The sequence below is a fragment of the Phragmites australis genome, chromosome 3 (assembly GCF_958298935.1).
Source record: "Phragmites australis chromosome 3, lpPhrAust1.1, whole genome shotgun sequence".
Classification (NCBI taxonomy): Eukaryota; Viridiplantae; Streptophyta; class Magnoliopsida; order Poales; family Poaceae; genus Phragmites; species Phragmites australis.
In genome coordinates, this window is record NC_084923.1 from 30293118 (window position 1) to 30314133 (window position 21016).

The window sequence follows — 21016 nt, forward strand, 5'->3', positions numbered from 1 at the left end:
TGTACGACAGTGGTGGTGCCAGGTATGGAGTAATGACTACAAACCTTGCAGAGGTTTATAACTGGGTCATGCGAGGAATGAGGTCCCTACCACTAGTTGGAATTGTAGAAGGCATTTTGCATGGCACCTGCAAGTACTTCATTGATCGATTTGCAGCTGCTAAGGTTGTAATGGAGGACAATCGTATGCTTTATGGCCGGATGCTATGTGAGTACATGGAGAAGGCAAATAGGAAGGCCCACATGCATCGCGCAAATCAAGAGGGCACAGCAGAGCACAGGTTCAGTGTCCTGTGTCGGGATAAGGGTCGGAGGGGGGTGGACGTGAGCGGCATGTTCAAGAGTGTGTGCTAAGGAGTGGGACATGCATATGTAGTTGTCAGAAGCCACAATTACTCCACAAACCTTGTACACATGTCATAGTTGCGTGCGCGGAGCACCATATGCTTCCAAAGCAATATGTGTCACAATATTTCATGAAAGATCAAGTACTGAACACCTGGAACCAGGAGCTGTATGGTTACGGCATTGTTGACACTTTTACAAGTAACCCAGGGCCTTCAAGAATATATGTGCCTGATTTGGGAAAGATGAAGAACGCACCGGGCCGAAGACAATCTCGGCGGATTCGTAACGATATGGATGAATCCGAGGCTGGCCCTAGGATTAAGCGATGCAGTCAGTGCAATGAAGTAGGTCACACTTACAAATATTGTCCCAAAAGTGCAGGCGGTGATGCACCTGTTGTCTAGGTCAGCTAGTTTTGTACCATTTTAATATGTGTTAATTTCGCGTACGGTTAATTTGCATTCGAAGTATGTTGTTCTTGTATTTATTTCTCAATGTATTAATGTACATGTCTTTCAAATGCAGAGATGGCTCAGCCTTCGACCCCATAGCTTTTGGACCCTGCCGTGGACAAGAAGCATCGTAGCTTCTTATCCGCCGAGCACCAGACGGACCTAGGAGTGTTTCGCCCACGAGGCCCTGGAGAGCTGCTGACGGTAAACGAGCGCTGGACCCTCAGGTACTTAGAAAAGCTGATGGTGTTACATATCATTTCTCTGTTGTTGTTACATATTATTGATGTACTGCAATACTTATAGGTTGGGAGCGGCCGGACTCCTACCGCTTTGCCGGTTGGTCGAGGCCCGATCGACGGAGAACCCCGAGGTTGCGGCCCGTCGTTTCTACTTCGATCGGTCGCTGATAGCAGCACTGGTCGACCGTTGGAGGCCGGAGACACATACGTTTCACCTACCGTGCGGAGAGATGACCCCGACCCTGCAGGACGTCTCCTACCTCTTAGGCCTTCCTTGCGCGGGAGCTGCAGTTGGGGTGATCGATATGCAGACTGACTGGATGAACGCCATGCATCAGCGATTTGGGCCGGTGGAGCGAAAGGCGGATGCACCCCCGTACGTGCCTGAGTTCTTAGCCGATGCACGAGGGCCAACGAAGAAGTGGATCCTACAGTTCCAGGTATGGTAACATGCAACCTATCGATTTCTAACAAATTATGTCGTAATGATTATTTCTGACACCAGTCATATATGCAGCCGGCGTACATCCACCCACAAGCCAACGCATACGCGGTCTCGAGACATTTGGAGGCCTACCTCCTTTGGTTGTTTGGGTGGGTGATGTTCACTAGTGGCCAAGGCCACCTGGTTACGAGGACCCTTGTGCCGTACGCCCGGTCGATAGCGGACGCGCATGCAAAGGATGTACCGCAGTTCAGCTGGGCATCAGCTGTTCTTGCTGCGACGTATCGGGCGCTCTGCGACGCATGCATGAAGAAGGAGGCGCTAGCCACTTTTGCCGGGTGTCCACTTCTTCTTCAGCTATGGTCGTACGAGCATTTCGCCATAGGTAGGCCGGTGGTGGATCGCTCCCCGTACCCAGAGGTGTGGTACGGCGAGATGGATGAGGACGCGCCGACAATGGCCTCACTGTGGTGTCGTCGACGGGTACGTAATTTACATTAACAGTTTTGTTCGTACTATGTTACTCTCTAAATATCTGTATTGATGTTTGTCACTCAGTCACACTGGGCCCACGAGCAGCCTCGCAGCGCGTACGAGCATTTTCGTACCCAGTTTGACAGGCTACGTCCTAACGATGTGGTATGGGAGCCATACAACGTTCGGTCCGTTCATACACGTGCAGGGTCGGGATTGTCACCCTTGTGCACCCGTGACGAGGAGTACTGGCTCACCAAGGCGCCCCTTGTCTTCGACATCTACGTCGAAGAGTACTCACCACAGCGCGTCATGCGGCAGTTTGGCCGTCACCAGGCATTCCCGCTCGTCCCCATCCGTACAGTCCCCTTGCATGTCCACAGGTACATTTGATAAATTTTAGTTTGAGCAACCTTCGTTTCAGTTTGCCTTACATTTACCGTGGTTTCAATGCAGGTACACGCGGAAAGGCCAGCCAGCCGGCCACCTCTGGGCGGACCGCTTGGCCCCTTACGTGGCAACATGGGCCCAAGCGCTACAGGACGTCGTTGATGAGGCGCGTCCCCACACCGAGGGAAACTTTAGGGAGTACCTACGGTGGTACGTACCTCATACGCGGACTCGTGTCACCTACACCCCTGATGATGTCCGGGGCCACGTTGCATCGACAATAGAGACATACCCGGTGCATTGGGACGAGGACGCCTCTTTAGCAGTAAGTCATTTTTTGAAGTCCGTACTACATATTGAATGAACATAACCGTATACTTTAATTGTTCACTATTGTTCGTATCCGCAGACAGATATCATTTATGATGTAAATAGGGATGCAGCTGCTGCCATGGACCGCGTCCGGCAAGGGTATCACCTAAGTGCGTCGGATGTTGCGAGCTTCATTAGACGGGTTTTCGACAAGATGACGCGCGCCCTGAAACTCACCTCCTGCCGATCTACCACAGATGTAGCAGTGCCGCCTCCCAGGACGAGTGGTGTACACGCCGAGTCGTCTCGGCCGTCAGACGTGCACCGACGTTCTTCAGTGTCGACACCCACACGACCCCTTCTATCACGTCTTGGAGGGTCCGAGCAATATGGTACGAATTATACTTTTGAAAATTATTGATCAATATCCTTTACTTATTGTTATTAAACATTCATTAGGTCCGTCTGCACAAGTCTCGACGCAGCCTCGCAGATTGCCCTGTACGTCCACAGTCAGGTACTCCGGGAACCCTTCTTCCTAATTTCTAGTACTTTCAGCAAAATAAGTTACAACTGTGCTCAGATTACTTCGGTGATGAGGCCGGTCCGTCTTCGGCGGCCCCACACCCTACCCCCCCCCCCCGCAACGTACTACGGCACGTCAGCGTGGCCTTCTTCTGCTGCACCGTCGTACCACGTAGGTACAATTATACATTTTTTACTACTACTTTCAATACCATATTGTTCGTATCTAACGTGATTATTTGTTCACAGGTCCCTCCAACCAGTACACATGGACGCCTGCCAAGCCTTCACAGTCCTCCTACCCTAGTCAGGAGGATGAGGCTGGCCCCGACACTGCATACGACATCGTCCGTGACTTCTTCGGGGGCACACCTGACTACGACGTCCTTCAGCGGTCCCAGGTTTCCAGTGCACCGCTTCGGACCCAGCCCACGCACGACGAGCCCTCGACACCGGTGGTCCCTACTAGGCCTACCAGACACGTCGGCCCACCTGACCCCCTCACCTACTCCAGGGGTCACGTGAGGGTTAACCAGCGGCATCGGGACCACGATGGGGCGCACGGACGACGGCAACGAGGGAGGCATAAGTAGCATTTTACATTTTTTGTAACTAACATATGCGTATTCGCTTCGTGATGTGCTCATATGTATTAAGACACGTTCACTTTGTATGGTCGACTTAGCATTTCGTAAATGCATTTCATATTCAGACACGTTCAATGAACAAGTGACCACACCACTAAACTTTAACCATGACTTGACAACACATGCCTCCTGCCGCAGGCTTTAAACAAGATGTGACAACACTACCCAGCTTTTTTAAATCAGGAAATGACAACACGGGTACCAATAAACGTGGAATCTCTGACCATGGGCAACGACAAAACTGTCACATTCTTCAAGATGGAATCTGATGCTCCTCCCGCCAGCTACGCCCATGCCCTAATTCCTTTCTTTAAGAGCGAATCCAATGCTCCTGCCTCTCCCAACTATAAGTAGCCAAACCTCCTTACGGAGAAGCATCGCTCATTTCTCATATCTCTCAAGTGCAATGTCTTCCTCAACTCCATCAAGCCCACCAAAGAAACATTGGGGGACTACCGTACCTGAAGGTCTCGAACCACCAATGTGCTTCTGTGGTGACCTTTGTAAGCTCCGCGAGTCGCAGGACATCTCATACACCTATGGACTACGCTTCTTCATGTGTACCAACTACGAGTATGACAAGCCTGGCAATGCAACAACTGGTTATCGACCGGTACGGTAACAGATGTCCGCCTCATCTCTTCCAATTACGCACCATCTTTTACTAACCGCTCATCTTGTTCCATTTGTTCAGTCCCCTCCACCGCTCTGTGATTTTATTCAGTGGCTCGACAATGAGCAAAATGACTCACAGAAGCTGTGGGTCGACATGAACATGAGGTGGAGAAGGGAAGCGTATGCACGTTGGGAGTACGAGCAACAGCAAGAGGAACTTCGTCTCAAGCGGGAGGAAGAAGAGCGCATGAGGAAGGCGGCGCACGACCGTACCGTGGCTCAGGCACGAGAGGCTGAGAGGGAACAAAAGCGGGAGAGAGCCCGCCGTGCTAAGGCAGCAGGTCCCGATGCCCTCCGAAAGGGAAAGTATCCTAGATGCACGCAGTAGAGAGTACCTAATGTAACCCGACATACTTTCCTTCCCTAAGGCACGTTATGATTAGGATCGGCGCACTAATAAGGTCTTAGTGCGAACCGTACATGCCACCTTTGTTTCCTCATCATGTCATCGCGGTTACAGTGTATTATAATGTTTTCACCATATGTTCAATACTATGTTTATCCTCGTTCGCACCATACCCACGTAAAATGCTGCAACTACTAATTACTGATTTTTTCCTCCCGTTATTACATAACCTACTCCAAATTTAATTTCTTAATTTCCTTACACCCCTTCTTTTTTTTTTCTTCAATTACAAAAATAATACATTTTTATAGGATAAAATGGAAAAAAATAATTTTACATGAAAAAAGCCCCTAACCGCTCTCTCAGAGGGCGGCTAGGGGCTAACCGCCCCCCCAGGGCCTAACCGCCCCCTGAGAGGGCGGTTAGCCCCTCTTGCCGCCCTCTGAGGGGGCGGTTAGGCCTACCGCCCTCTCAGGGGGCGGTTAGCACCCGTACCCGCCCTCTGAGAGGGCTGCAGCCCTCTGAGAGGGCGGTGGGCACCTACTTTTGCAAATTTTTTCGCCGGGAATCTATTTATTTAAATTTAAACTCGAAAAAATATATAAAAAAAACTCTTAAGATCGAGGGGTCCTGGCAAAGTGCACGGCCCATTAAGCCCAAATGCCTTTGTTTTCCTTTTCTGGTTGGTTTATAATCCATTTCCCCATGTTATTTTTTTTTTAAAAAAGATAACGTTTATGTGCACTCAACAATTCCCGGCGGGGTTTGGGGTATCCAAACAAGCGCTTAGTGGGTGTTATGCGTAAAGGTTTCTGACCTGTGTTTTGTGCCACAAGAGCCAATTTAGTGGTTTGAATTGCAGTTCACTTCCCAAGCAATTACTTTCGTCGTTGTGACGACTCTCTGCCGGCAACAGCTTAACTGAAGAATGTCCGACAACGTGAGCCTGACGAAGAAGTTCAGAGAAGCGCCGTGAGATTTTCAGAGTTGCGCGGGAGAAGCCTTGGCGTGTGTTGTGTGGTCATGGCCAACTGGAGTGGAGCCAGGACCGGACATGTATATACGTGATGGTTAAATGGTAAACGAGTACGGTTAATCACTCGACGGAAAAGAAGGTTGTAGCCCGACGGCTCTGCCTGGATATCTCTCCCTCTCTTTGCTGCTTCTTCTTCCTTGCGATTCCGATTGATACGATCACCTCGCCTGCTGGCTGATCGCCGGAGGTTGGTGACAGTCGTGTCTCGCTCTCTACCACAATGTCTTTCCATAAGCCCACTCTCTAACTTGTGGTGTATTTCAACCCACCCTATCTTGAATCCACCAAATCTCATCGCTATTTGAATCCACCCTAAACGGCTGTGTGGTGGGAGGAAGGAGAAGAAGCACAGTGGTGTAAAACGCCCAGAAACAGCAACGGTCCCATGAGTGCGGGATTGGTTGTGGGGTTCTGTCAACAAAATCCGTGTGAATCCCTCAATTTTGTTCTTCGTTTAGCTCCAACCTTGGCTAACACAACTTCGTGATAAATGATTGAAGTTACTTCTAATCCATATCATAGGCTTGATCTAACTGAGTTCTATGGGCTTTGATTGAGGAATTAAGACGTAGGGACTGCTGAAGTATAGAACACATACATTTTACCGGGAGTATAAACTCAAAAGATGTCAAGTTTTAGAGTCGGTGGCCATAGAAATGTTTGTTAAGAATCCGTGGTGGCTTAATTACAGGATATGCGGATAATTTTTATATCATCCTTTTGTTTCCCTTTACCTCCTGATATTTTGAATCATCCACGATGAGACTCTGTAATAATGAACAAAAGTTCTATGCCTCAAAGGATGCAAAAGACCATAACTGTATTTCATTATTAAAAAGAAGATGAAATATAACCGAATACAAGTACGGTTTCTTGTGGTAAAACAGACGATGATGACTTGTTTGGCAACTGGCGGAAAGCTGGGCATAAGTGAAAAGAAGGCTAGCTTTTAACAGAGAAACAACAGCGTTGAGTGACGTGCTGCTCTGCCCTTTTATCTCAGCGCTGGGAGAGCTTATCTACTCCACCAATCACTCAGTGCTGTCTGAACGGTGCAGTGCACTTTAACAAGTGGATCCTGATCCCGGTACAACCATAGCCAGCACGTGTAGCTTATTGCGAAGTACTCTTAACAAACTTATTTTTGAATCAAAACCAGCTAGATCCTAATTACTTCATTTTTTTAGGATTATGAGTCGAATGCACACCGTCAGACACCTTGCACCTATGTATGAACCCACACAAATGCGCACAAATGCATTATCTAGCGCACAACAGAGCCAGAATAGATCACCACAATGGTGTCCGTCTCAAAAAAAAAGTTACGTTGTGTACTTTCTTTTTGGTCACTCACTCCCATAAGATTAAGTCTAGAAATAGCAGTCAAACTATTTAATTTTCACCAGCAATATCTTCATAGATCTTTCACGCCATAAGAAAAGTAGTTTTTCCTTGTATAAACCTCCTTTATGTTTTGAAAATACATTGTGTATCTGCAACAAAAATCTAAGGTAACATCATACTGTGTTTTGGAGTGTCCAATTTATTTTTCTTTTGGCTGGAAGCGACCAGTAATCTACAAGAATGTGAGTGCGATTATTGAATATATAGATCTGCAACTCTATTAATACTCCATCCTTCGATCCCAGTATCAAGACGATTAATTTGATAGATCTTCTTATCAAAAGAAAGTTTGGTAAAATAGCCACCAAACAGACCCATTTAAGAGTTCTTGCCCATGGTAAAAAATGATGTTAGGCACTACTGTACAATGTACACACATCGACCCATCTATCCCGTGCACTTCTTTTTTCGCCCTCCTATGAACACTAGAGCAATGTTTCTTAACCTTTGATGGGAAACAGATGAGCTAGCTGTCCACATTGAGCACGGACACCAGTTAAATCTCGGTCAAATTTATCCCCTGCTTTTGTTCTAGAAAGCTAATTAATTAACAAACTGATTACCCTATAAACAGCTCTATCAATACTACGATCAAGTTACTTGTACTGGAGAAAGAAAGTCATACACAATATTGTGAACATCCACTTGGGCAATATGTTGTTTCTTCTAGTGAACACTGGGAAAAACACTTTTAACTTTCAAGGGAAAGACTGAAAGAGACCCTTGCTCTCATTTGAGCATGAACAGCAGTAAAAACTTGGTCAAATGTGCCTTCGACAAACTGCATCAGTTAGGACCATCACAAGGCCAATCAGATCCCTCCAATTATTGGGCTAAGCGATCTCTGACCCACGTGAGCGGCACTTAAATCCTTGAAATCCGATCCTGTCATAATTCTAAGCAGGAATTGCTTATCTGTTCATTAACTGCTATACAATAGGTAATCCAAATCAACTACTCCTTGTCAGGAACATCTCGCATCCAGTTCCAGTGCTAAAAGACCTCTGTTAAACTCCGTGCTCAATGACGCCGCCCTTGTCAGCTAGTCACCGAGATCTGACTGCATCGCACGTTTTGAGAATTTTTTAATAATATTATTTAATTCGGATTTCTCGGAAATAATACGTAAATTCACAAATTTGCAGAAATAATACCCTATTGCGCGAAAATAGAATTATTAGGACCGTGGCACTAAAACTGTAAAATTCATGGTACGGAGATGAAAAAAAATTCACGGTTCAACCTACACAAATTTCCATAACTCGTAGAGCCGTAGCGTGAAAACTATAATGCAGTGGCGTGCTGTCTTGAGCACAGTACATCGTGCTACCCCGCGTGACGCGTGTCATTATCTGGCCTAGTAGCGTGTCACAGGTGATTTTAACGGATAAAACCAGATAAGACTTATGTATGTCCAAGATGTTCAATATATATAAGGACGTCACAGGTGAAGTAACAAAAACAATGTTTTTATAGAATAAACGTTAAACTCTTACAATAATTAACATATATTGTCTTCTATGAAAATATTTACAGCGGAACAGAAGCACTGGTGCCCAATAACACCGCAGGCAATCTACCGGGAGACACGCGCCTAGAACGTCACAACTTTGTTTTGATAACCTTCAACATCTTCACTCACTAAGCAACATCACGCATGTCGTGTGGGATAGAGAAAATAGCAAGTGTAAGTACATGACGCACTCAACAAGTGTGAGAAAGATAATGATATGTAGCCTTACAACAAGAATAGGATAACACATGGTATATTTGGGTAAAAATGAGTAAAGAAAACGGTAATTTAATTCAAAAGCATTAAGTAGTTATTAAGTGAATATAACCTAACAACTAGACATTACCCAAGGCTAACCACCTTAAAACCATAACCATCCAACCATCGCCCGTATCATCAACCTATAGCCAAACCATGACCATGACCAACTAATCATGCGAGGATCCAAGTCTCCTATAACCGTGGGCACGTCTGTTATAACAGTTTTATACTCTCAAAGGTTACCCAACTTTTAGCCACGAGTCGTAATACCCATGTTGCCGTGTTTGCAAGACACTTAACACACATCAGTGGTGTGTCATAGGAGAATCACTATAAAGCATGGTCCATCAATTAGGTCCTGATACTCCAACGAATATCAGTCAGGTGTCTAATTGATATGCCTACACATATCAGTCTTATTTTTTGTACAGTGTTTCTTGGGTTGTCACTCTACAAACCGGTCCTTATATGTGTCACTTGGGCAAATACTATCCAACAGGGAAAAATAACCAACAAAACCTAACACCTTTTCTTGGAACATATCCACAAGCCCACCGCATGAACCACCATTATCAAACCAACTTCTTGCCCAAGTTTTAGGGTTCCATGTTACTAAAGCTAGTAATCATCACCATTACATAGGTCCATTAAACCTGTATATGATACTTTCCATCATCTCAAAAGTATGGCTAAGAAAATCTATTCAAGAGGCTTATATCAACTACCACTTAAGCTTCAAGAAATGCAAAGGAAGAACTAGGTAAACTGTAACATAGATGACTACCCATCAAGTTGACAGATATTACATGCAATTTTGTAAAACAAAACATTTAAAACATAGATTCAAGATGATCAAGGACACTTGCCTTTTACCTAATGCTGCTCAGTGTTGTCAAAATCTTGGTCTTGAAATCCCTCGAACAGATCCAAAGCATTATCGACTAATCGCGAATTCTACCGACAAACAAAAGCAACATCGAATAAACACTAAATAAACTCCAAATTGCAAATAAAAAGAAAAGAACGATAAACCGGGATCTTCTAGTGAACTGGACAAGGAGAACATAATTGATTGGACTTCTCTCGAAGAAAGGTAAAGTTATAGGAACTAGGGTTTCATATGAAATGATAAAAAGATTAACTGAAACGTTAACATGTGGGTCCTAGAAAATTAACATATTATTTTAATATCATAAACTCAACGCTGGCTTTGGAATTCAACGATGAGCGGCGGAGGAGCAAGAGGACGGCAAGGCGAGCTTACCTAAGGCACAAGTCGGCGACAAGGTGGTCCATAGAGGTTTGGTGATGGCGAGAGGTAGCTAGAGCTCTCGGAGCTCGTCGGTGAAGGGGTTCCGGTGGTTGAGAGGTGAAGGCAAGGGTGTTGGCACATTCCAGGGGTAGCATCGAGGCTCGAGAACCAGTCGACGACAGCAGATCAGCGCTAGGGTGGCGGATTGGCGAGCTTTGGCCGAGGCTCCAATGGCGGACGGCGGTGCAAGGTTTGGGATTCGGTGACTCAACGAGAACAAGCACAGGAGGCGGCAGCTATTGGCGAGATGGCACAGAAGGGGTACATCAGTTGCCCTATATGGGCGGCGGGACCATGAAGTCCGTGGCGCATAGTCTAAGAAAGGGTGGTGGCAGACTCGGACACGGTGGCGCAGAAACAAGTTAGGTACGGGGACGAATCTAACACGCAGGCCCCACATGGCAGTGGCGCGCGGAGAAGTCTGTAACCGGAAAGGCACCAACGGAGCGGCCGAGCGCGGCCCGGGAGGCAGGGTGCGGCTAGCTCGGGCTGAAACTAAGGCTGGCCGAGGGGGGAGGATGGAGGGAGAGCTCGGGTTGGGCTAGGGAAAGGAGAGTAGGTCGGCTGGATAGGTAGGTTTAGGTTTTTTCCATTTCTATTTTCCTTTTCCCTGTTCGTTTCTTTCCCAACTTCTTTTCTAAACCTTTTGAATTCAAAACAAATTAAGAAAATTCAAATCAAAGGGCACAAACCAAAATCCAGCAAAAGCAAAGGAAAAACCTAGATGACTAATTCCAACAAGCTTTTGAAAACTTTTAGAAGCCAAAGAAAATATTTTGAGCTATGAAAATATTTTGTTATTTTGAAAATTAATTTTAATACAATTGAATTTAAATAAGTCCAAAGGAGCTCAAATAAAATCCAACAAAATCCAAATAACACCTATATGCATAATTTCAGCATGAATGCATTCAAACAAATAATAATCCTAATTCAAATTTGAATTTGAATTTAGAAATTAGGACTTTTCCAATTCTAATTGTTCAACCTATAATCAAATCTTAGAAAAATTCAGAAATTTGAGAAATCTGAAAATCAGGGTGTGACATAGCGTGAAAATAGTCTAGTATTGAATTGCCGCACTGGCCCCCTCTCTCTCCCTGACCATTGTTTGGTCGATACTGAGAGAGAGAGTGGAAGGGGTCGACACGATGCGGTGGCCAGAGGATAAAGGGGGCGGCAGATGAGAGGTGGGCTTGTGCACCCGAGTGCATGGAGGAGAGAGGGCAACGAGAGGAGAGGAGGCTGGGTGTTGGCAAAAAAAATGTATTCTACAAACAAGTACGGCGAGAGCACACTCACACGAATGGATTAAGCTTGGAGAAGAGGTGGAGAGGAAGGAAAACCATATGTACTGATCGTTCAAGTATTTGTCCCTTGGTTTGATGGCCAAGGGTTGGTATTTATAGTGTCATCCAGGATGTAAATATACAAGTATACCCTTACAGAGATAGCGATACAAACCATCACAATCCCACAAGGATCCAGGACCAGTCAAATCACATGGTATGGGTCTATGTAGGATGCATTTACCCCTAATCAGAAGATACTATCTGCTATAACAAATACAGAGGCGCAAGTGGCCTGAAAGGTGTGGTGCTCGGCTGGTCACCTATTGTGGCACCACACCGCCAAGGTGTCAGGCCGGCTCCTACTTGCCTTGGTGTAGCGAAAATGACCCCATTAGGTCATGATTGTGATTTTCATGATTAATGACAACATAGTCAATGTGATTAATATGTTTATCAAGAATATATGTTAGTAGGTATCATGGATGCAATACATGAAGAAGTACTGCAACCGGGACAAAATTGGATTGAATTGGAAAATTCCCAGGAAGATTGGCCTCACTGGACGGTCCGGTGCTCTGGGTGTTGAACTCACCAGAGCATATCTGGTAAAAGGGAAGAGGTCTGATGACCTCACCGGAAGGTCCGGTGATCAGAGAATATACACACCAGAGCATTTTGTTCAGAGAAGGTTGCAGCCATTGGAGTTGAAGATCAAAGCACCGGATGGTTCGGTGATCAGTGTGTTGCACACACCGGACAATGAACAATTCCAAGATGCAGAATGAAGTTTAAGGCAACAGATGGTCCAATGATGAAAGTTGTGCACACTGGAGCATTATTTTCAGAGAGGGTTGCATTGGCTCAATTGGCTGAAGTCAACTCACTGGATAGTCCGGTGATGAAGTGATGTGCATCGGATACTTACACAGGAGCAATTTACACCGAGAAGAAGGAAAGGCTTGGATGGCTCACGATAACTCACCAGATAGTCCAATGATGAAGATGAAGTATACACCGGTGTGTCCGGTGTTCACAGACGCTTGAGAGGAGTTCCAACGGCTAGTTTATGAGTGTTCTCACCGGATCATCCGGTGTCAACAACTTTTCTGAGATATTGGATTAACGGCTAGTGCATGGATTTGAGGCTATAAATACCCCTCCACTCAGTCATTTGAAGCTGTAGCGTGCTGCTGGAGTCCAGAGAAGTTCATGTACACCTGATAAGACATCCAAGCCACCAAAGTGCTTAATGTGATTATCCAAGACAATTAAGCATAAGATTAGTGAGTGATTAGTGCTTATAGACCTAGAGAGAGTGTTGCTAGGTGATTGCTGCCTAGAGAGTGGATCAAGGAGTGATCCAACCTTGTATCAAGTGGTATGCCAACACCTTAGAGTCTTGGTGACTCATTGGTAAGCTTGTTGACCCTCCGACTTGGTGTGGAGCGGTGACAAGGCAATTGTGCGGGGACACAAAAACCCTTGCCATGGTGGATCAAGCTCCAAAGTGATCACGATGGTAAGGAACCAGAAGAGAGGCTAGTAGTGAGACCTTGACTTGGTGGCTTGGTGGCTGTCGGTGGATGAACTCCTCAAGCGGGGATCCTGTGGGACCCCCTTTGAGATTCGGCAGGAGGGATGATTCTGAATCTACCTCGTACATGAATTAAATGAGAGTAAATGAGATGCAGGCGGGACAGACAATTGACTACTGGTGGGAGTAAATGCTCGAGGGATTTAGACAGGTTTGGGCCGCATGGAGCGTAATACCATACTCATGTGTGTATGCTATAAATGCTCTAGGAATGCCTTTATCTAGATCTCTTGTGTTACAAGTTTTTTTGTCTAAGTCTAGAGCTTCGGTCTTGCTTCGAGTTTCGTTTGTCCTGACTTTGTTAGCTTCTCTGTCCTTCGGGGTCCTCTCCCTTCTCTGGGGTGCGCTCCCCTTTTTATATCCCGTCGGGGCGGCTTAGCATGCCCAGAAAGGAGGGCACGAGTCCCCATGAGCCATAAATGGAAAGCAACCATCATAAGGCTGTAGTTTGATGTTACGGGGAGTTGAAAAGTGCGTCCCCAGCCGGTCTTGTCGCTCATTACACGCGGCTTTAGCCGTTTGCAGGAGGGGGGCCCACCGGGCAGCCACTGAACCACCCAACATGCCCGCTCGGTTAGAGCGGGCCTGACACAGCAGGGGGGGTAGGCAATAAGCCTCGAGCCCAGTGACGATATCTCCAAGCTGCGCAGGGTGACATCCGATGGGACCCGTTGCATTAAATGCCCCCACGCCTCCCTAACGGGCGGTGGCAGGGACTGACAACAGGCGTGGGGGGAGTGGTTGGAAGTGATAGGCCACGCTCCCTCTTAAATGCAGCATCGGGCCTCTCACCAATTGACACCTCACCACTAAGCCCTTATGGGGTCCACCGGCAAGGGGCTTCTCAGGTCCTCGGGGAACTCTGGGTGCTCGGGGACCACTGTTCATAGCACTGAGTGCCCTCTCCCGGATATGTCTTTTCTCGGTCCTCAGGGAACTCGGGTACTCGGGGACCACTGTTCATGGCCCCGAGCGCCCTCTCTCGGAACTGTGTCTTCTCGGGTCCTCGAGGAACTCGGGTACTCGGGGACCACTGTTCATGGCCCCGAGCGCCCTCTCCCGGAACTGCCTTCTCGGGTCCTCGGGGAACTCGGGTACTTGGGGACCACTGTTCATGGCCCCGAGCGCCCTCTCCCAGAACTGCCTTGTCGGGTCCTCGGGGAACTCGGGTACTCGGGGACCACTGTTCAGGACCTCGAGCGCCCTCTCCCGGAACTGCCTTCTCGGGTCCTCAGGGAAATAGTCCCCGAGGGAAGGCATCACGTGGCATTCTGCTATCCTGGCCTCGGGACTCGGGGACCCCTGGTTCCTATGTCACTGACAGTGGCTCATCCGGGTGGAGGCCTTGTCTTTGTGACTTGGTGGCTCAAGAGCTGTGATCAGGTGCCAACCGAGAGCATATCCTTTGTGAAGCTCCAACGTGGACTAGGGATGGCATTCATGCCATTGATACCATGGGAAAAAATCCCTTGTGCCGAGTTTTCTCTCTCTACCTTATTTATGTTTTCGCATTTACATTCTTGCAATTTACCTTCTTAAATAGGTTGCAAGTGATTTGATCGGTAGAGTAGACACAACAGATAAACATAGAGCATATTTAAATAGAATTTGATATAGGTTTATCTTGTGTTGTTTTTAGAGACGAAATAGTTCTAAGTGACCTAATTCACTCTCTCTTATGACGTCACTGATCCCTTCACTTGGGATGTCAGGATGGCTCCTACTTACACCAGCATTAAATGGCGGTCACTTCCTTGCAGATGGAGGAGGCTGGTGGGTCCCGTATGGCTGATTTTTGTCCAATTTTGATGGCTCACTCCTCAAGCCTCGTGGAGCCTGCCCAGGTTCCGGGAGGCTGGATCTCTGGGAGACTGGGGCTCCTTTGCAGCCCCATCATTCGAAAGGCATTTGGGGACCCGAGGTCCATAGGCACTAGTTGGCTCGACCAAGGGGCGTCGGGTGTCCTTAATGGTGACCCCCAACAGCAGCCCCTCGGGTGGGCGGCCAGCGGAGCGGTCGGCCCTGCGGTTTTTTTTCTTGGAGTAGGGTCTCTGGTGGTTCCTGGTGCCACAGTTGATGGCCTATGGTCATTCATATTCCTTGAATTGCTTCGGAAGGTCCAGTCCAATCGAATTGAACTGACCGTTTGACGTGAAGGGGATATTAAATGCGACCTGCGATTGATGGCGTGGTTAACTGTGTGGGAGCGATAGTGGGGTACATAGCGCCTCATCATTGGAGGGTTGTGGGAATCGGTTCCACTCCTCCATGAATGTGGGCTTATGGGTTAAGGGACGGGGAGTGCATCGTTTCCCCAGGTGGAATAACTCATCCCTTATCTTTATATGGAGAGGGTTTAGGACAAATGGTTGTCTTGCTATGCGCCTTGTTCTCATCTTAATCTGCTTTCGACCGCTCTTGTCTTAGCATGCGTGCATATCCACCGGTCACTATTCTCCCATCTTCTTCGCCACCTAGCATCCTTCGCCACCTCCCAGAGATCCATATGGCTAGTTCTGGTGCCCATGGCAGAACCGATATGTTGGCAACGAGCAGGACCATTGATGCGCGTGGGGTGGGAGACACCCAGGTGGCATCGATTCTTACATCGCTGCCCGGGTCGCTGGTAGCCATGGAGCTCCACCATGCTAGCTAGAAATATCCCCAGTAGACCGTCGTACTCAGAGGATCCACCATTGATGACACCAAACTCGACTGGATGGTCGATGAGGAGAAAATCCCCTCCAGATCCGTCGCCTAGGCTCTGTAGGGAGAGGAGGTTCCGGAGCCTCTGGGCCATAAGCCGTGATGTTTGAAGCCTTTTTCGATGTGGGTCTGGGCTTCCCAACTGTGTCACTGCTCGAAGGGGTACACTGCTACTTCTACATGGAGCTCCCACAGCTCCACGTCAATGCCATTATCCACCTAGCCATCTTCGAGTGGGCTATGCGAGCGGAGGGGTGCGAAGGGAGGGTGGACCTTTTTGCACCCTTCATTATGCGAGTTGCCAACGGAAGACCCAGATAGAGGATGGAGGTATGAAGGCCCTTAGATTCAAGAGCGTGAACTTCCAGCTCCGGTCAGAGTACAAGGATGCATTTTTGGCAAAGGCTAACAACAGCCATTGGTACACCAAGTGGTCCAAGCGATGATTTTAGTATGATGTTGGCTTCGGATCCCCCCTTTGCTCTACAAATTGCAATATCGAGTATGTCTAGACCTTGGTGCCAGATATCTTGAATGCCCAGCTTGCTTCGCGACTGATGCTCTTCTAAAGGGTGGCTAAAAGGATGAGCATGCATGATCTTGCAGAGGATTCACTATGATGCGCATCTGACCCCTCCGGGCGGACTGGAATCATGTCTTTGAGAAAGGTGGGGAAGAAGAGCCGAACGTGTACTCCGGGCCCACTAATAGATCTGGTGACTCCTTTTCGTTGTCTAGTTTTGAATCCGCAGACGTGAAACACCTTTTTCTTTCAAAGAACTGCCTTTTGCTAAAGCGAGCGATGGAGATCATGGAGGAGTTCTTGGTCCTGGCTACCACCACGGAGCGGAACCAACACATAACATGGTTGGGAGCTGGGAGCAGCACAACCGCGTATGCCTTCATCTCCGGGTGGAGGCCTCGGCGTGGTCAAACCCGCTAGAGCCCAAGGTTGCCGGGAAGTGGGGGCGGGGTTTCTGGCACCACGGCCTCTGTAACCCCCGCTAGCCCACCCCAAGCTCGGCCCCCACCAACCTCCGAAGGCTCACAGGCTAGCTCGGAGGCCGAGCCATCCGAGGCATCATTGGACGGAATAAAGCATTAGAGGTAGGTCAAGAGCGCTGAAAGTGCAAGCGGCCAGCCCGAAGACGAGGCAAAGCCTTGTGGAGGTGATCATGGGAAGGGTCTAGCCTTTCTGGACCTTGCTAGCCACGACCATACTGGAGGGGGAGGCAGTGAAGCTTCCCTGGATTTTTGCGAAAGGTGGGGGCTGATGCCCTCTGACGAGGAGGAGGTCATGGGTCCCTTGGTGGACTAGCTCCGCCCTGTGGGCTCACAAATAGATTTGACTTCTGTAATTTTCTTGTGTCTCTAGGAGGCACGGGGATAGACGGGTCCTCAGCTGCCATTTCCAAGGTTATGGGGCCTCAGTGGGAATCAATGACCCCTCCGGAGGTGTCCCCGATAGTCACCCCAGAGGGCGTGATTTTACTGCCATGGGATGCTGAGCCGATCTACGACCAAGCCATGGTGACCAGTGCCTGTGGTGCCACATCCTCTACAAGAGCTACCTCTGTAACAGTTGAGGGGGACCCCGACCTTGAGGTCATGACCCCTGATGACTTCATGCTGCGCCTCGAGGCGTTGAAGGCTTTTGCCTCAGCCTCGTCGCTCCTCAGGAGTGGAGATATTGAGCAGTTGGTGTATCGGGGTCATCTGGAGAAAGTGGAGGCATGCTTGGAGGTGGCAGCCCTACTAGTAGATAGTGAACCAGAGTTTCTTGGATCCAACATCTATTTTTTTTTCTTTGGTAGCTAATCTTATCGTTCCTATGCTGTGTTCTGCAGCAATTAATTTTGGCGAGGGGGTTGTGGTGTGCGTTGCACCAGGCCCTTGCTGCGACCCATGAAGAGGCTCAAGATGAGGTGGCAGAGCTCTTTCAGGCCTTGGAGGATGCCAAGAAGCAGGTGGAGTCTGTGGAGGGTTGCCTGCAGGAGGAGACGACGCTTCATGAGCATGAGGAGGGCCTTCAGCGAGAAGAGGCAGTGTCGTGAGAACGTGCTGAGGCCATCGCGCTGAAGATCACCGAAGCCCTCTGGACCACAAAGGCCTCTCTCGAGGAGGCCACCAGGGCTCGAATGTCTATGGAGGATAGTGTTTGGGGCCTTCGGGTTATGGTGGCTGAAGTTCGAGGCGAGTTGGAGGTGACCCACTCAGCAGAGGAGGCACTTCGTGTTGAGCGCCAAGTGCTATACAAGTGCACATCGAAGGTAGCCCGTGTCACCTATAATGCTTTGAGTCGACTCAGAGCTGGGGCACCGCCAGTATCCCACCCCATAGGTGCTAGCCTAGATGCTGCATCGGCTCAAGACTGCCACGGAGGTGACGACCGACGTTGCTGAGGCCTACGTGAGGTCTAGCACATGTGTGGTCTCAGAGCTCCAGCTGGCGTTGCTATAGCAAGCAGGCCTCCACCAATTCGATGAGTTGAGGCAGCCAGTTTTGTACTCTGTGGTTAGTGACTTCCAGTTCGAGACACTTACGGTAGACATTCGTGCAGCCTCAGACAACTTCTGCTAAGGGGTATGGACGAGGCTCAACCGACAAGCTATGCTATGGTATATGGTAGCTCGAGTGAAGCCAGGTGCCAAAGGGACTTCCTGCCCAGGCCCTTCTATGGGAGTTCATGTTCCCCGCCAAGACTCTTCGGACGTACTACTATCATCTGGACATCATTCTGGTCTGGTCATCGCCCCGTAGGAGCAGTCTTCATGTGCGGGCGACACCTTGCGAGCTCTGCAGCTGGAGGTGTAGTTCTGAGTAGGCTACTTTTTTGTTTTCCTTCTCTTCTTGTAGCGGGTCAAAACTTAGTCTACTGGCCACCCTCTCCTACTTCATGTATTTTGACCTTGTTCACCAAATGGAGCCATATCCGCCTCTTGCTTGTGATTGTTTGTGTTTGTGTTGTCCTAGAATGCTTGTGCCTTATGGCTGACTTGAGTAGGAATTGTGCATACAGGTACGTTGACCTGAGGCTGGAAGGGGCCTTGCTCATGCTCGGGATGCCACCTTCGAGGAGGGGTCTAGTGCATCTGGAGCGTCTAGGGAGCGGAGGCAGGATCACTTTGTTCTACCTCGTGATTCCCAAGGGCGCGTGGATCTGTAGGTGGCCACCGATATCTTGGTTAAGGAGGAATCAAAAGACCCCACTACTTTTATTTCTGCTCCCACCTCGGAGATGTGTTTCATTGAGAAGGGTGGCTGTTGGATAGCCTGGGAGGACACTGGTTTACACAACTCTCAGCGTTTTATTCTTCCACGAGGTCCTGATAGGAAGGTGCCTTTGGAAATCCTCGAGTTCATCATGGTTGAAGTAAAGGTAGAGGATATGCAAGCTACGGAGGCTTCGCAGAAGGAGGGGGAGGAGTTGGACTTTTCTGCTTTTGATACGTACACCTTCCCGGCAGAACCTCCGTCTTCTTGAGCTTTGGGGGGACTCTATTTTTTTATAGGAGGTCTTCGCGTGGGGGGTACCCATGTCGCCGCTTCGTGCGCCGCTACACAAGTCGATCCTCTAGATCTCAAGGCACCTCGAGGAGGCGTAGTGATCTAGAGCCTCCACATCCTGAAGTGCTCTGGGGAGGCGCAACAAGCTAGCGCATTTGTTAGGCATAGATTCAATGTATGACACCCAGCCAAGCGTAATATTTGTATGTGAATAAACTCACACTATGTTAATCTCACTCCTTTTCCTTTATAATTTTGATCGCACCGATGATTCATTTGTCTCCCTTATCTGGCCCCCTCGCACTGTGCTACTACTACCAGCCGGGGGTGCGATTTTTTGAGGGGTACTTAGCTACATTAGGAGCGAGCAGAGCGAAACTCTTCGTTGGTTAGTGATTCGATGCGTCACACCTCTCTAGTACGGAGGCTAGGCCTTCAAGATACAAAAGGGGTCATGCGACTTTGGCACAGAGGCTTTAAGCCTTCAAGATATCGGAGGATTTGAACCTTTTTGGCACGGAGGCTAGGCCTCAAGATGCTGGAGGATTCAATGTTTTTTTTGGCACGGAGGCTATGCCTTCAAGATGCTGAAGGTTTTCACCCTCCGCCACAAAGGCTAGCTAGGCCTTCAAGATGGTGGAGGATCTATACCTCTGCAGCACGGAGACAATGCCTTCAAGATGCCAGAGGGTTCTGCCATTCCATCATGGAGGCTAGCTAGGCCTTCAAGATGGCGGATGGTCTATACCTCTCCGGCACGGAGGCAATGCCTTCAAGATGCCGAAGGGTCTATACCCTTTCAGCATGGAGGCAATGCCTTCAAGATGTCAGAGGGTTCTGCTGCTCCACCATGGAGGCCATGCCTTCAAGATGGCAGAGGGTCTATGCCCCTTCGGTACGGAAGCCATGCCTTCAATATGGCGGAGGGTCTATACCCCTTCGGCACGGAGGCAATACCTTCAACATGCCGAAGGGTTCTATTGCTCTGCCACATAGGACATGCCTTCAAGATGGCGAAGGGTATATACCCCTTCGGCATGGAGGACATGCCTTCAAGATGGCGGAGGGTCTATGCCCCTCTGCCACGGAGGCCATGCCTTCAATATGGTGGGAGGGTCTATAGCCCTTCGGCATGTAGGAAATTCCTTCAAGATGCCAGAGGGTTCTACCCCTCCACCACGGAGGTCATGCCTTCAAGATGGTGGAGGGTCTATACCCATTCGACACGGAGGCAATGCCTTCAGGATGCCAAAGGGTTCTGCTCTTTCATCATGGAGGCCATACATTCAAGATGGCGGAGGGTTCTACTCCTTCACCATGGAGGCCATGCCTTCAAGATGGTGGAGGTTTTATTCCCCTTGGGCACGGAGGCAATGCCTTCAAGATGGTGGAGGGTCTATAGGGTACAACTCTAGCTAAGGTGGCTATTCTTAGCATGCGTCAACCTAACGCTATTAGCAAGCCATGTGAAGATCGAAAGAGAACTATAATGCTGAATTGGGGAGGTGTGTGATATGGCGTACCTTTCTTGTATTA

The 21016-nt window shown here is 48.6% G+C and overlaps 1 protein-coding gene across 1 annotated transcript; it reads left to right on the plus strand.

Annotated features, from left to right (window-relative positions):
- Nucleotides 1-1108: 1108 nt before the first annotated feature.
- On the plus strand, nucleotides 1109-18027 carry LOC133910645 (uncharacterized). The gene is made up of 4 exons (XM_062352967.1): nucleotides 1109-1481; nucleotides 1559-1973; nucleotides 17349-17704; nucleotides 17821-18027. The coding sequence occupies exons 1-4, from the start codon at nucleotides 1272-1274 to the stop codon at nucleotides 18025-18027; spliced, it is 1188 nt and encodes a 395-aa protein (XP_062208951.1). The 5' UTR covers nucleotides 1109-1271.
- Nucleotides 18028-21016: the final 2989 nt, after the last annotated feature.